Source organism: Passer montanus, unplaced genomic scaffold (assembly GCF_014805655.1).
Source record: "Passer montanus isolate IOZ18808 unplaced genomic scaffold, ASM1480565v1 scaffold15, whole genome shotgun sequence".
Lineage (NCBI taxonomy): Eukaryota > Metazoa > Chordata > Aves > Passeriformes > Passeridae > Passer > Passer montanus.
This window is the reverse complement of record NW_024362051.1, coordinates 4804766-4816851: the sequence shown is the minus strand read 5'-3', so window position 1 is coordinate 4816851 and position 12086 is coordinate 4804766. Positions and strand designations below refer to the sequence as shown.

The 12086-nt window shown below is 42.7% G+C and overlaps 1 protein-coding gene across 14 annotated transcripts in view; it reads right to left on the bottom strand.

Moving 5' to 3' along the window:
- Positions 1–510: 510 nt before the first annotated feature.
- The window catches only part of RAPGEF6 (Rap guanine nucleotide exchange factor 6), a 123509-nt gene continuing 111933 nt past the window's right edge, over positions 511–12086 (bottom strand). For 11 of the 14 annotated variants that reach the window (XM_039701208.1, XM_039701213.1, XM_039701210.1 and 8 more), the window contains 3 exons: positions 10109–10620; positions 6852–7163; positions 511–5068 (listed from right to left, as the gene is read on the bottom strand). In XM_039701208.1, the coding sequence (XP_039557142.1) occupies positions 5043–5068; positions 6852–7163; positions 10109–10620 (850 nt within the window). In that variant the 3' untranslated portion in view covers positions 511–5042. The remainder of the gene's footprint in view (positions 5069–6851; positions 7164–10108; positions 10621–12086) is intronic. The other 3 variants (XM_039701220.1, XM_039701218.1, XM_039701219.1) reach the window with 1 other exon arrangement.

The window sequence follows — 12086 nt, the reverse complement described above, 5'->3', positions numbered from 1 at the left end:
ATGGGCAGGGCCACCTTCCACTGTCCCAGGCTGCTCCAAGCCCTGTCCAGTCTAGCCTTGGACACTTCCAGGGATGGGGCAGCCACAGCTGCTCTGGGCACCCCGTGACAGGGCCTCACCACCCTCACGGGCAAGAATGACTTCCTAAAATTAAAACAAATCCTGCCCTCCTTCAGATTAAAGCCATTATCCCTTGCCCAGAGTCCCTCTCCAGCTCTCTTGGAACCTTTTTAGACACTGAAAGGGGCTCTAAAGTCTCCACAGATCATTCTCTTCTTCAGTCTGAGTAACTCCACCTGTCTGATCCTGTTTTCACAGAAAAGCTGCTCCAGCCCTCCGAACATCACAGGTCTGTATTGTCCTCACTGTGAAAACACAACAAAATCACACAGTGGTGGCTCCTCTTTGATCCCAAGATGAGCATCACTCCCACCAGGCTCTCCCCAGCTCTGTACCACCTCAGCTCCATCCTCCATTGCCTGCCAGAAAACAGCTGCTGAAAACAATGAATACATGTTGATTGTTTATTGATTCCAACATATTAATAGATTGGATAATAAACAGTACTTTTAAACCTTCTCTTAACCAAAAATATAACAAATATTTACAATCACTCAGTAAAAATACAAAAAGCATACAGAGCCACTGTCTTTCTAAAAGACATAAGTGTAAGAGGTATCAAAAAATAGGAGACAAACATTGCTTGTTACAGAATACTTTACAATCACTGACTTGTGCAGTACAATTGCTATTGGAATATCATTACATCTGTGCAGTTTTGCCAATATGCTCACATATTTAGAATTTAATTAATACCAAGCTAAACTGCATTCCAGGAATAACAGAAATAAAGATAAAACAATAAAAAGCACAACAGAAGCAAAAGCTGGGTTGGGAATTCAAGATAGATTACCCTCTATACAAGCGTTCTAAAATATAATGTGTAAAGCTTTTCTAAAGAGAGAGTATCCCTTTTTTCTTTTCTTTTTGCAAAGGCAGTGGTAAGTTTATCCTTCAAAAATTCTGATGTTTTATAAAACATAAATTACAGGGTTGTATTTCCACTGTTGCCTGCTGTAAAATTACTCAGGATGTGAGGAAATGTTCTTGAACAGCCCTGACAGGGTGTTCACAGCCCCCAGCACATCCCATCCCAAGCCGTGGGCTCTGACCCCCTTGCAGTGAAGCATCACTCACCTGGCATCACAGGATCTGCTGAGCTGGAAGGGACCCATCAGGATCATCAAGTCTCTCTCCTGCCCCTGCCCAGCACCATCCCCAGCAATCCCACCCTGTGGCTAAGAGCCTTGTCCAAACACTTCTTGAGCTCTGCCAGGCTGGTGCTGTCACCACTTCCCTGGGGAGCTGTTCTGGGTGAAAATCCTTTTCCTAATACCCAACCTAAACCTCCCCTGACACAGCTGCAGGCCATTCCCTCTGACCTGTCACCGGTCATGAGAGTGGAGAGATCAATGCTGCCCCTCAGAAGAATGGTGTAGATTGCAATGAGGTCTCTCTTCCCTCACTCGCCTTTTCTCCAGGCTGGCATCACCCCTCCAGACCTTTCCCCATCCTCGTGGCCTCCTTTGGATGCTCTCCAATAGCTTCATGTCTTTTTCATATCATGGTGCCCAAAAATCACACACAGGACTCAAGGTGAGGCCACACCTACAAACTTATCTGAGTAAAGGCAAAAGGAAGGAGCCAGGAAAGCCCCACACTGCCCATTGTTGGCAAACTCTCAAAATTTGTGCACATTGCAAAAACATGAACTGCAAACATCCACAGCCATTGTATTTCCATTCTTTTGTGTACTTGGGAGATGAACCTGATGCTCAGAGGCTCAGTGACCTCATTTTCCCTTTTCCACAACTGGAGAGACCAATTCAATTTTACCAAACTACACTGCTTTCTCAGGAATTATTTGGAAGTTTGAGATTCATAACAAAACACTGTGTGCTTAAATCACAGAAATCTGAAATGCATCTTTCACCAACAAGTCAGAAGCAAACAACGAGCAGGAAGTGAGCAAACCCAGGTATGGCAGTGGAAGAACATGACATGAGGCACCTTAACTTTTTATCAGCATCAGAGCCCAAGCTAGAAGAACCTAGCAGAGGTACTGAGTCAGGGATCTGTGGTCCAGGAGACATCACTTCAACAAAGCAGTGTACAACAGGTACTAACCACCATATTGCTTCTGTCTGAATGACCAAAAAAAGGGATAATGTCTCTTCAAACCCACACCAGACACTCCACATTTGGCTATTGATCCCAATCAATGTGATCGGTTGAGTTAAAAACAAACAAACAAACAAAAACCCCAGCAAGGAGCAGCAGAGAAGCCACACTGTGCGAGGCAGGAGTAGCAGGAGTAGCTCATCTGTCCATCATTTATGCTTGCTTTATGTACACCAGCTGTGTTGGCTATTAGGAAAATATTATTAGTGAGACTTTCACTCATTCCATTTTCAGTGTCTGCCAAACCCTGTGGAAGAGACAGATGCTGCTGATGTGCAAACACCACCAAACACCATGTTTGGATGGGTGACTAATGCAGCTGCTCTTGCTGACTGCCAGGAGACCCCGACCTGTTCCCCACAGGGGATCCCTGCGTCCTCCAAGGCAGCACTATTGGGTTTTGGGGTAAAAGGAAGCCACTTTAGTAACCCCCATCCCCTCTAGTTTGTTCAACAGGCTGGAATAAGCTGCAGCTCCCCCCCCCAGGGCCAAGGAACCGTATGGCTTCATTCACCTGGCACAACACAGATGATTTCTGATGGAACACAAAGCCTGCTGTTTCCATGCAGAAGTTAAGAAGCAACTACAGCTGACAATGGGATGGCAGGACCTGGATTTACATCCCACAGGAATATCAGTTCCAGAGTTCTATTACCAATATTGCATGTGCTGAAAACACTCACTCTGCCCTGCATTGCTTTGACACATTACTCTTTAGTCATTAAGGCCTGTGCAGGTCCATTATAAGCATTAAGGCCTTGAGAAAGCAAAATGCATGTATTATGCCTACCTCAAGTGGATTTTAATGTATTTTTTCAACCATTTGCTTCTCTGATACTTGTGCCAAAAATTCATACAGCCAACCAGTGAGTTATAAATTAGGCATCCTCTTCCTCAGCATCCCTGTTCATTTACACCTTCCCAATTCCAGTGGTGACAGGTACATTCCAGGCAATGCTGAGCCTGCAACTGCTCTGAAGGCAGACACAGGCTGGGTCATTCTCACCCACCTGACTGCATCAGCCCCTAGCTACTATGAAGAAAGCATATCAAAGGCTTTGGGTTGTTTTTGGTACTTGTGGCATTTTCCAAAAGTGTTGCATTCACCTTGCCCCCCTGCACACATATAGGTTAAAAAAAAAAAAACCAAACCAAAACCAAACTCTTAAAGCTCTCCACAACTATGGATATAGAAATCAGTTTTGAGGCACTGTAAAAATGACAAACATCATCTTTCTAGCTTAGGCTGTAAACATCACAACAAAGATTTACAATTAAATGTTTAAATACATATTCACACATTCATGTCTGATTTTAACACTAGAATGGGGTGTCAGGTATGGAAGGAAGGAAGGATGGAAAGAAGGGAAGAAGGAAGGGAAGAAGGAGAAAGAAAAGAACCTGCAGGCATTTCCAGTTCTACCCCTCTGCACTCTGGCTGGCTAAAAGTAAAATCAAAGAAGCAATTCTTTTGACCATAATCAAACTAGAGGATCATGGGTTAATACTGGCTGGCTGTAAGTCAAAACTCTCATTGACATCAACCACAACAGGATTTTTATTAGAATTTTTTTAAAAATAGTTTGAGATTATCTGTATTTTCCAGATAAACACAACAGGGTTTTTTAACCCATGATAAAATGCATTATGCTCTTCTATAAGCACTGTGTCATTATTATTCAGTTTCACAAATTTTATTGTGAAATGTAGGTAATATCTAATTCCTTTATTATCTTTTTTCAAAGACAACCTTTGCACCTAAACCCTGTGCAACTCTGGGAAAAGGCCAGGACATGTGAGACGATCTTAAAAACCACAACACACAGCTGGAGTTTTGAGTTTTAGAACATGCTTTGCATGTTGAACTCTGCAAGGCAAAACCTGGTTAAAACTCTTTTGGGAAAGCTTCAGATCTCCCCAAATGCTCCCCCCTTAAGCTACAGCTTCCACATTTCAAACATTCCTTAACAGGGGAGGAGAGCACCAACTGTTGCCTTAGTTGGCTGGCAGCTAAAACAATTTCTAAAATCCTTGGACAGGTTTCTGCTGTGTCCATGTGGGAGGGGAGCAGCAGGAGCGCTGCCTTGACAGACACTGCTCTGCAGGGCATTGGACTCTAGTCATATTAAATCTAAACCCACTCTAAAATCTATAAATTTCTGCACCCGTTTCTACTTTTCTGTGTTTATTTCGAGAGCACAACAGTTGATGTGTAGCTAATTTACTGTCACATTGACTAAACATTTATATTAGCCAACCAGAGCACTCCCAACGCACGTAAAGGAAACTCCCAGTAAAAAATATTAAATTAATAAATTATTTTCAGATATTTCAGCAACATCCTTTGCTTTTGCTGACATTTTGATATAAGTTTTTTTTTTTTGAAGTTCATAAAATAACACTCTCAGATTTCTAACGGTCATGTAGAAAATAACAATGGAGACTACTAAAGGATTACATGGTATCATACAGAAAAATGCTCCCAAGTTTCAAGTGGTGCTGACAATTGGTCCTCCCCAATGCACGAAGCTCAGTCCATCTCTGGGTACCCACATTGGTACCCAGGCAGTCAGCACATTCCTTGAAGAGGATTTTCTATTTCATATGCAGAAATAGCTTCTTGGGTGGTGGTGGCAGAGTGAAGGAAGGTGTGAAGACATGATCCAACCCGTTCCATCTCGTCTGGGACACAGGCAAGGTCTGAGGTCAGTAGCAGCAAGTTGTCAGCAGTCCTAACAGAACCAAGAGACCTTCTCCCTCATCCTTTGTGTTGTGAGTGGTTCATATAAAGAGCCCAAGGGTTAAACTGCTGATACTTGTTCATCTTCTGCAAAACAAGATAAAGAAATAAGCAGTTATTCCACCAGTCCCCACCTCGGGCACACAGGGCACAGACCAGCACCCAGTGAGGTGATAACAGTGAGTCTATGACAGCTTCAGCCCTTCAGCAGCAGCATGTTTTCACTGTCTTTATCATTGATCACTACACACTCCGTATCACCATTTACCAGATCCTCAGGCAATCACAGAATGGTGTGGGTTGGAAGGGACCTTATAAAGCATCTCATTCCAACTCCATGCCATAGGCAGCAACACCATCCAGGCTGCTCCAAGCCCCATCCAGCCTGGACTTGTGCACTTCCAGGGATGGGGCAGCCACAGCTTCTGCACTCTGAGGTATGATGGTCATACGATAAAGACATATTGCAAAACAGAAAATCCTAGATCCTCCAAATATTATCAGCATGCAGCTCCCAGTATGCCAAAAGCTATGGATTTGGGAAAAAAGCCAGCAAATTTCCATGCAGTGAGCATTTTATCCCAAATAAAATTAACCAAGCACTTCAAAAATAGTAAAATAGGTGCCCCTAAAAGTGTACAGTTAAATTTAGCTTAGAAAAAATTGATTAAAAATGTTTGAAGCAATGACTTCCCTATTTTTATATCAAAAGCACAAGAGAATTAATGCCAGGCCATTTTATGTTTACTGTAAGTTTGAACTGCAGTACTAATACATATGTTAACTACTGCTTACACATTTTAAAGGGCCAAGATATAATCATTTTGCATCAGAAATTGTTTTAATCTAAATACAGGTTCATTTTAAATCAGTCTGGAATGGAAGGAAATAATCACAACCTTCTAATACAAAAAGAGTTCACCAGCAAAAGGTACAGAAGATCACATCAGTGCACAGAAATTAAAAGCAAATCAGCAGATAAACAATTAAGAAGAAATTCTCCTGACCTGAAGTCAGCTTTGACACAATATAAGAGCAGTCTTTATTGGAAAATTCTCCCCATTTTGGTCACCCTACAAATGCCATGCTTGGCAGCACTGGCTGTTGCTTCAAACAAGATCATGAAAAATGAACTGGAAGAGCCACTGTCAGGCCAAGTTAGGCAGAGAACACAGGTTTCATCAAATGCACTCTCCAGAAGAACAGAAGTTCACTATTATTTTTGTTCAATATTTGAAACTCAATCTCCAAAAATATCTGCTGAGGCATAAGGCAGCTCAATGCCAGCACACCAGAATACAAACGAAATCAGTTCACTCCACCAAATCCAAATCATTGATTTTAGATGATAACCCTGATGCCAGCAAAACCAGTGGGACACCAGTTAATCAGCCCAAGGAGGCCAGAGTTTTTCCTCTGTCATGTAACCTGTCAGTGTCCCATCACTGTTTAGGGGGGGACCAATTTTAAAGTAAAAAAAAAAAACCAAACAAAACAAAACAGAAACAAACAAAAAGAAAAAACCAATAAAAAAATCTACATGCTCTTAAGTGTCTCAGCTATACTTTAGGAGATCTTATATGCACTTTTTTGCATATTTATTTATTTACATATACTTTTAGTTCGTTTGGTGCCAACATGCTTTTTCTAAGGGGAAGGCATTCTTCTTTGCTTTAAACGTGTATGCACATGCACACAGCTATGCATGACACACACAGCCACGCATGTGCACACAGCCACACAAACACAACTGTGTATTATCCAGAGATTAATCCGCTTTTAATCTCCAAGGGCGAGCCAAGAGAAAGCCCAGAACAGTGCTGTGCAGTGCACCCTGCACAGCCCCCTCCCCAGCCAGGTGTTCACCTACCATCCTCTTCACTATCTGCGTCAGGCAGCTCTGCTAGCCTGGGGCTGGACGGCTGCCGGCCGTGCCACTGAGGCATCCTCGAGGAGACACAGGCCACCGCGTCGCTACCCAGAGCAGCTGGTGGAAGTCTAGAGAGGTCACTGTGCAGCATCTTTGACCTCTGCACTGCCACACTATAGTCTGGAGGTTTGAGGTGTGGGTGGTGGGGCGATCCTTCTTTAATGTCCGCTAAAGAAATCCCCATATATCCCGGAGGGGTGGGCGGTGGCTCCCTATACCTATCGTCCTTCTTAGGTGAGGTGACACAGTACACTGGGCACAAGAAATAAGCAATGGAAATGTTAAAGAAGAAAAAGAAAGGAAACAAAACGTTAAAAAATCATGAAATGTTACAATGGCAAAACAGAAACTGATAACAAAATGCAAATGCAGAAACACTGGTTATAACGACAGCAGCAGGTATTTATGCCTTCATTTCTATTTTCTATTTATTTTAAGAAGTCAGAGTAACAAGAGAATCCATGAACTCCTTAGGTGAGATGTCAATTGAGTGGAAAGAGGGCTCTAAGCTTGTCTGCATTCAGACTGCAATTAACACCTTTTATCACAGTCCCTGCTCCTGTGGCCCTGCTGCACCAGGGGATGCTCTGGAGCTCGCCAGCAGGATGGAGAGGCAGCACAGCCAAGTCTGCTGCCACTGTTACAGGCTGGGAAACTGAAACAGAAGGAATTAAGGCAACCAGCCCAGAGTTACTTCACACAGCATGCTGGTGTTTGACAGCAAGAACTGCTGGTTGACTTCCAACACCCATTTCATCACCCAAAAGAGGTCAGTTGCTTAACACAAATTCATTACAATAAAACATCACCATATCAACTGATGTGTATAAAGACATGAAATCATCCAGCTATGCCATAGGAAGAAAAAAAAACCAGCACCATTTAAAGTTGATCCTACGAGGCAGACTGTGTATTGAGCCTGCATTAATTATTTTACGTTTCCACAGAGTGAATAATGGCTTATCACACCCATACTTTTGATTTCTTACTTTTTTCCCTTGGTTTTTGCTTTGTTTTCTTTTTTACCCTTATCTTCAGGGTAAAAAGGAGAACTATGTTCTCTGTTTACAAGTGAGAACAGTTATTGGAACAGCCTTTGGAAGGGCTGCATTACACTTTGTGCAGTCAAGAAAAGGCTACAGTCAATATTACATTTGGAATGTCCATGCCTCATAATTCATCTTCTCCCTTCCTGCCCTGTTCAGCAGCAGTTCAAGTCACAGAGGCTCTCAACCCAAAATATAACTCCTTTAAGGCTGCCTCCCCACCCTCCCACCCCAGGTCTGGGGCTTATGTGCATGTTAAATTGGGCTTTTTTCCATGGACATGTTGCAACAGGAGAATTTCAAAGCCAGGGTAATTTTTTTAATCTCTTAGTTAAGTGAATTTGCATTCTTCCTGTGGATCCATTTTAAACAGGGCATTAGTTCATTAGTTTCATTTAGTTCAACAAATAGTTTATTATCTTAGAAGAATGTGAAGGGATGAAAAATAAAGAAGTATTTCTTATTGTGTTGTAGACTTGTGAGATTCCAGGTTTTGGTATCAGGAAGACAACTGGTTCATGCTGGAACACAAGCTGGCCTCAGCTCGGGCCTGGGCTGACAGTAAAACAATCAAAATCAAATTCAGTCAGTCTGGGGTTTAGCAGATACACGTGGATACATGCAGAGATTTATACTATTTAATTACAGGATTTATTTTCATTTAACTAGCACTGAATGAGGTCTCTGTGAAAAAGCAGGGGAAGTGAAGAGGATCTGCTCTTCCCTGAAGGGATGGGGAAGGGCTGGGTCCTCACCTTCAGTCTTGGTTGGATTTGCAGGAGCAATGACAAGGGTGGGTATGTTCTCCTTCAAAGGAGAAAGCTTCAGGCTCCCTGGAGCTGACCTTTAGTCTACTGCAGTAATGCAAGAATCATGTGTCCCTTTAAGTTCCAATTCACAGTATTTTACAAACTGTGAAATAAAGTGAAGATATCTTCGGCACACTGTGTGATGGCCAGCAGCTAATGGATTTGTGTTTGCAAACCTGTAATTACACCCCCCCATCTCAGATCTTTCCTGGAGCAGACATACTCATGTCCAGCACTCTGAGTGCTCCTCACAGCTATATGGTGCAGAATGGGAAGAGAATTAAAAGGAAGGGCAAATGCTATCAGCAAAGACAGCATGTACTGAACAGTAAACCTGCCATTTCCTCACACAGCCCAGACACTCATGAACAGCTCTGAAAGGCTGCAAGGGAAGAGCACTGAGCTCTTCTTCTGTACAGCAATGAATGTACTTCTTCAAGGTACAGCAATGAGCTGGGAGCAAATTTTCTGCAAGGCTCCACTATGATTTCCTTTTCAAAGCCAAGAAGGAGGAACACAATCCAAGACCTCCGCCCTACGTGCAATGTTTATTCAGGCAATTACCTTTGATAACAAACCCCTCCAGCAATCCACTCAGTAATTAAACTACATTTCAGCTGCACCCTTGCCCAACAGTCTTAGAAAGCTCTGCATTCCATGTTTTATCTTGCTACTAACCCAGTTCCTTTAATTCTGGCTATTGAACTCACTAGGATGGGGGAAGAACATCTTGCTTGATAGAACTATGCATATTTCAAAGAACTTCTAAAATTTTTTTCTCCTTTCATAAGTAGCCAAACTGCAGCTGTATAATCAAATAAATGGCATCTTAAAATAGCAAAGACAGGAAAGGAATCTGCTTTGCCCTTGAGCTTTCAGAGCCCAAAGCCCTGTGGATGAAAGGTGCCTCAGCTCCAGAGAGGCAGGTGAGCTCCACACTACTCTGCAGTCATCCTCTTCCCTCTGGGCTCCTGGCAAGTCTGTATTATAAGGAGTATGGGATCACTGACTCTTGTCAGAAGGACATCTACATTGATGAGTATACCTCCAAAATCATTCAAAAAAGCAAAACAGCATACTACAGGAAAGACCTGCCTGACATTTTCCTGAAGAGAGTTTTCCTGCAGACCCATGAAGTGACTGGGAAGTGCACTTGTTTATTATCTTGATATTCCTAATGCAAAAGAAGGTGGCTTGAAAACACACTGTGTAGTGCTCAGCACGTGAGAAGCTGAATTCAACATGCCAGGCAGCCCCAGACCTGCTGACATCATTTCTTAACAACTTAGCACAAAATGAAAAGCAGATGTAGCAGCTTCCATGAGCTGTTGGCTTGGCTTACCTATCAGGCCTTTTTCTGTACTCGAAGTAACAGTTTTGTAAGTTGTGTCAGCGCCTGGTTTAGAGTCCAAAGCCTCCGTCTGCTCCGCCGAGGAGTTCTCCAGCCCCCTCCGCTTAATTGTGCCATAGTTTGTCTCGTAAGTGTCTGACAGGGAGCTGGAGGATGCCCAGCTCTGCCGAGACTGGTCGAGCTCCACGCTGGCTTTCGACTGCCTGTTGGCTTTGGAAAAGGCTTCGGAATACAAATAACCCTCCTCAGAGTAACAGTTTGTGGGTTCTACTTCAGCTATAGGTCCATCCAGCTGGGTGTGACGGTAAGAACTGAGCAGATCCCAGCTCTTCTGGTTTGGGATATTCTGGAAATTGTCATGAGAACTACTTGAGCAGGAAGTCCAGCTGCCCCGGCCGCTGTCTGCTGCCTCTACCGTGATGTGCTCATGGGAGATCTCCTCGCTGCTCATGGAAGATGTGAATGCCATCCCTCTGATCAGAGCAGGCCTAGTGATGGACCACCTACATTGGAAAACAACAGAAATTGGGAAATAAACACTTGTAAGCTTTTACAATAAGAGCAATGTACTCAGAGCCAACTCCGGGTTTGTACCAGGTGAGCAGCAAGCCCAAGGCACAAGGGAGCTCTGACAAGAGACACTGTTACTCCCAAATCATTACTGCACCCAGCAGCAACGAAGTTATTCCCAAGGGATAACAAGTTTGCAACATGCATTTCCAGGCTGCACCCGAGACCCCTAAGTCTGGCCCACAGAAGCTCTTCTCTACCAATCACATCCACAGTGCCTGACAGAGCAGAAGAGCAAGTTACCTCTTCCATTAAGTCTGCTACCACCTTTTTCTTTACATTTATAAACTAAAACAAAATTAAATATATAGAATAAAATCCAACCCCTTCACTGGCAGCAACATCAAGTTTTTCAGACAGCGTGGAACAAGCTGAATTTCAAGAACATCTGGAAATACTGGGCATAAGTAACATTTGTGGGAACAATATGGAGGGGCAGATTCTGAAAAGCAAAGTCCAAAATTTCTTTTTTAAAGAAATGTCTGCTGAAAGCTCTAATGGATCTAAATGCACAGTAAAGGGGGAAAAAATAAAGCTAGGTTTGTGTGAATCTGGAATACATGAAGATAGGATTGCCAGACATTATTCAAGTCTCCCAACTATTTCTGGGTGTGCTAACAAATGCATGGGCAGCACAACATTAAAATTCAACATGCTCCCTCAGCAGTTTACTGACAAGCTGTGAAATCAAGGAAGGTTTCTTAGGTATGTGCAAGCAAAGGGTTTTATTTCCTTCCTTTTCTATTTTGTTAAGTCCTAGGATAAAATCCACTTTCTTTCCTTGTAACTAACTGAAACTAAAGAATAAAGGAACAACCACAAAACATGAACTCAATGTATATTATGTATTCTAGAAAGGGAATTATTTTATTCAATGAAACAGATCCTTTAAATTCCCAATTTAATCCTATGAAATAAACTGGATTACTCATTTCTTTCCACCCCTGGAAGTGTTCAAGGCCAGATTGGATGGAGTTGGAAGCACCCTGATCCTTGCCCAGAGAAGGGGGGTAAGATGAAGATGATCTTTAAGGTCCATTGCAACCCAAAGCACTCTATGATACCATGTGCTGGAAAAATCAGAAATGTAAGGAGCATCTCTCATTTAGCTGAATCCATGACAGCTGAGGACAGACAATGCTATCTCAAGATTTATTAGGAGATATTACATCCTATGGATCAAGGTGCTACATCTAGCAAAAAAAAAATCCAAAAACATCCAGTTCAAGGCATCATTTCAGCACAAATTCTCATTGCACTGAAGTAACAAGACCTCTTATGTGGAAACTGTCAGAAAGACACTGGCAGAGAGCTGCCAGTCTGCCTAAGCAACAAATGATAATTAGAAAAATCCTTACAAATCACATTAGAGCACGTTAAGTGACTGGCACTGCTGACT